Source organism: Aptenodytes forsteri, unplaced genomic scaffold (genome assembly GCF_000699145.1).
Source record: "Aptenodytes forsteri isolate BGI_AS27 unplaced genomic scaffold, ASM69914v1 Scaffold6, whole genome shotgun sequence".
Classification (NCBI taxonomy): domain Eukaryota; kingdom Metazoa; phylum Chordata; class Aves; order Sphenisciformes; family Spheniscidae; genus Aptenodytes; species Aptenodytes forsteri.
Window position 1 is genome coordinate 1,919,201 of NW_008795709.1, and position 3,753 is coordinate 1,922,953.

General features: G+C 42.8%; 1 protein-coding gene across 1 annotated transcript in view; it reads right to left on the reverse strand.

Annotated features, from left to right (window-relative positions):
* Positions 1-1,810: 1,810 nt before the first annotated feature.
* SFRP2 (secreted frizzled related protein 2) overlaps positions 1,811-3,753 on the reverse strand; it is a 155,703-nt gene continuing 153,760 nt past the window's right edge. Inside the window, exons 3-4 of the mRNA XM_009283354.1 lie at positions 3,503-3,583; positions 1,811-2,115 (exon numbers count right to left, since the gene is read on the reverse strand). Coding sequence (XP_009281629.1) covers positions 1,811-2,115; positions 3,503-3,583 — 386 coding nt within the window. The remainder of the gene's footprint in view (positions 2,116-3,502; positions 3,584-3,753) is intronic.

Here is a 3,753-nt window from a genome sequence, read left to right on the forward strand (position 1 = left end):
TAAGAGCCAGTTTGGAATGGGGCTTTTTGTTTGGTGGTTTGTTGCCTTTTTTTTTTTAATTGTTATACTTTTGAGGACATTTGTGAGGACTGCTCTTGTCTTGCTTGGTCAGAGGCCTACCATTGTTTGTACCAGGTGTAGTGAGTGCATTAAGACTGTGGGAGAGGGCAAACAATTCATTTTTCTAAAACAAATGTAACATGTTGGATCTTTAGATTTTATCTTTTTATCCTGATGGTGAAAAAAATCACGCTAAATATATGAAATTAATATGATTTTTTACTTTAAAGAACAATCTAGTGTTGGATTTCCATTCTGTCTGCAATGGTTAAGATAAAACGTTGTCCTTGGGAATATTGGACTGCTCATCCTCTCAGTGAAGCTAAGAGGACTTTTTTATGTGGCAGCACTGGGAAGCAAGACTGTTTTTCAGGATAAGTACAATAAAATTCTAGCAGGTAATGCTCTTCATCAGGAAACATTCGTAAGAAAAATGCTGAAAAACATTCCGCTAGTTACACTATTAATTAGGTTTTATTTTCTTTCTCAGTAAGAATAGTGAGTGTACATACACAAAACATGCCTTGCTCTATCATTATTCTGACTTGCTAGCTGCAAATGAAATTTTTCTGTCTATTCTTGCACTCCTTAATATGGCTTTTTCAAGTGTAAGAAATGGATAAATAGATTTGATTTTTAAGCAAGTGGTCTCATTGCAATTCCACATCAGCAAAGAGCAGAGTCTTCTGAGAAGATGAGATGAAAATGCAGGCGGCCGAACAAAGGAGCCCCAGAAAACTCTTCGTCTTGAAGAGCTGAACAGACACGTTAAAAGGAGTTGACTGAACCTCAGTCCCGTGTCTCGTGGGTTCATCTTTGTGGAAATGACGTCCACTGTGTCTTTTCTGGTTGCAGCACTAGATGCTTCCTCGTGCTTCTCTGCTGGCCACTTGGCGTGGAAGCCCAGATTTTGCTTTGCCGTGACAAAGCCCACTTGGACAGCTTTCTCCCAACACAGATTAAAGTGAATACAGACCAAGACAATGGGTAAACGATGATGTAAAGTTTATATACAAGAATATAACATTTATCTGGAGTATTTACAAGGTTAATTAAAGCAATATTTTACAACTCTTTCAGGTTAACCGCTAGGTATATTACAGTTAGGCTACAGATGGTTTAATTTGCAAAATAGTAAAAAAAAAAGTTGCATTCAGATCAACCAGCTCCAAAACTTGTTCATTTTTTTCTGAGAGAGAAGGGCTCAGACTTGTGGAAAATAAAATGTGAGAATGGTTAATATACTCTTACTGGTGCCTACGTATCACATGCAAGAGTTGTAACAGGACCTTTATAGTGTTAATATAGATGGCAAGCCATTTCACCTCGGTGAAAGAGTCGTACCCACTGTGACAGGCCAGTCGCACGCATGGCTGTCTTTCTCTGCATCTCCTACTTTTGCACAACAAACATGCATGTATACAGAGAAGCAGCAATATAAATGAACCAGCATTACCAAAATGAAGAGGGAAAAACCTCAGACCAAAGTCACATTTGCAACCATAAAAAAAAAAGGAAAAAGCTTTAAGCGAGATACTTTAATACTCCCCAAAAATAGTCATTTTTTTTTTTTTTTATTACATTTTAACCTATGTACAGAAACGGAGGGCTCCCTTGCCCCTCGAAGAGCGGTCACCGTGTCTCATGGCCGTGGCATCTCGAGGCTCAGAGGGGCTGAAGCAAGAAGGTGCGGGAGGCCCAGAGAGCTGGGGACAGAGGCGGCTGCTGGAGGTGGCCAGAGCTGAAGCCACTAGCACTGCAGTTTGCGGATGCTGCGGGAGAACCGTTTGAAAGCCCGCTGCCCTTTCTGCCACCGCTTCAGCGAGGTGATCACCAGTTCCCCAGCTTGCTTCTGCCCCATCACCAAGTAGGGGACGTTGATGTCATTCATCTCATCACAGGTACACTGGAGGCCACCTTTGAGCCAGAGCACGATCTTCCTCAGATCCCTTTCCGTCAGCCCATTCAGCTTGTAGATGGTTTTGCTCTTTGTTTCAGGGGTGATCTTGGTATCCCCATTGATGTAGGCAATCTCCTTCACTTTTATCTTCAAGGCTAATAGAGTGAGGGGAGGGGGAAGTGGGGAGAGGGAGAGAGATTGAGAGGTTTTTTCCCATTAGTGCACATAAAGAGGACCTGGGGAGGGAGGTGCTCTATTGCTAATTAAACTGTCAGGGCTGACAGAAGAGGCAGCAGGTGGCTCCATTTCTAAAGCCACAAAGGGCATGCAAGTCATTTCAGTTTGAATCAACCTTAGGGTTGAGGTTTTTTGGGTTTCTTTTCTCCTCTTCCCCCTCCCCCCCTTTTTCCTTCCTTTCTAAATTAGTATTTTCTCCTGTTTGCAAACAGAGAGAGGGCAGGTTTGCTACATTAAGCAGCGCTCCCATTTTGGCTGGGAGAGGACAGTGTTCCTGAAACTAGAGTTTGAAGGGGAGGTGGGGAGGTGAGTACCTAGACCTAATCTGAAACCTGATCTCTGCTGCGGCTAAAAACTTCTAAACTTAATTTATTAGGCTGGAGCGGATTTTAAGCAAACCTGTAAGGAAATGATATTTCACATGCATTGTTTTTTTGAAAGAATAGATCCCGTGGAGGGCAAATTGGTCCAACAGCTGCATTCGATTTGGTAAAATAACTAGGAGGGGGATACAGGGCTCTGTAAGAATCTGTGGGGCATGTTTAGCTTTAGGAGGATTTATCTGAGTGCAATTTGCCAGGCCAAAGCTATTGGTTGTTTTAGCAATTATGTCCCACAGTCATAGTTTCATGTTTTGGGTGGTGTTTTTTTTTAAAGAGAGACTTTTGAATTGTTGTAGATACTTATACTACGAATCTGTTTTCAGGTATAAACATTGACCTATTATAAAAGGATTCCCCTCCTTATTCCCTTTTTCTCTTGAAATGCTAATGTGTGGATAATCTGCCGTTCAGTTGTCTGTGTTGAAGGGGCTTTCTTGTCCTCTTCTAACCCCAGATCTTCCCATTAAGTTTATATCCCCAATTGTCTGTGCATTACCTTCTCTGTCAAATGATATATAGAGCTTCATTCTTAATCTGCAGAGAGAGTCTTATGATACACGAGACTGGTCATGCGGGTCCTTCTCATATGTCTAAATGAAACTTTGCTCTGCTTTTCCCCAGGCAATAGTCTGGATGAAAGATTCTTTTTTTTTTTTTCCATTTTACTTTCTATTCGGCTTGCCAGCAACATCCACATAAAAGAGCACTACTTCGAAACAGCAAACAGAAAAGGACTATAAAGAGGGCCACTTTTTATGCCGAGGTGGAATTTCGTGTTTCACGACCAAACAGTCAGATGGGTCCATCTGCAGATAAGACAATGCCCTGCCTTTATTCAGGCACATCTCCCTCTCATTCCACTGGGAGTTTACCTGATCCTCAACTCTCAAGTTTCAACCAAGAGGTCTCTGCTTCCACTTACCAAAGTCATTTTTGCAGAGGTTTTCCACGATGTCGTTATCGTCTTCATTTTTGTTTTTGCAGGCATCGCAGACCTTGGGTGCTGGAAATGCAAGGGACAGTCCCCGTCAGGCTCGGGGAGAAAGGAACAGCAGGTGGCGTTGGGAACCCTTCGGGAAACGCCGGTTTTCCATCCCTCGATGGACGGACTGACCGTGCGCCTTCTACCCCCCAGCCCCGGCGCTGCCCGAGCACTTTGACGCGTCTTACCTT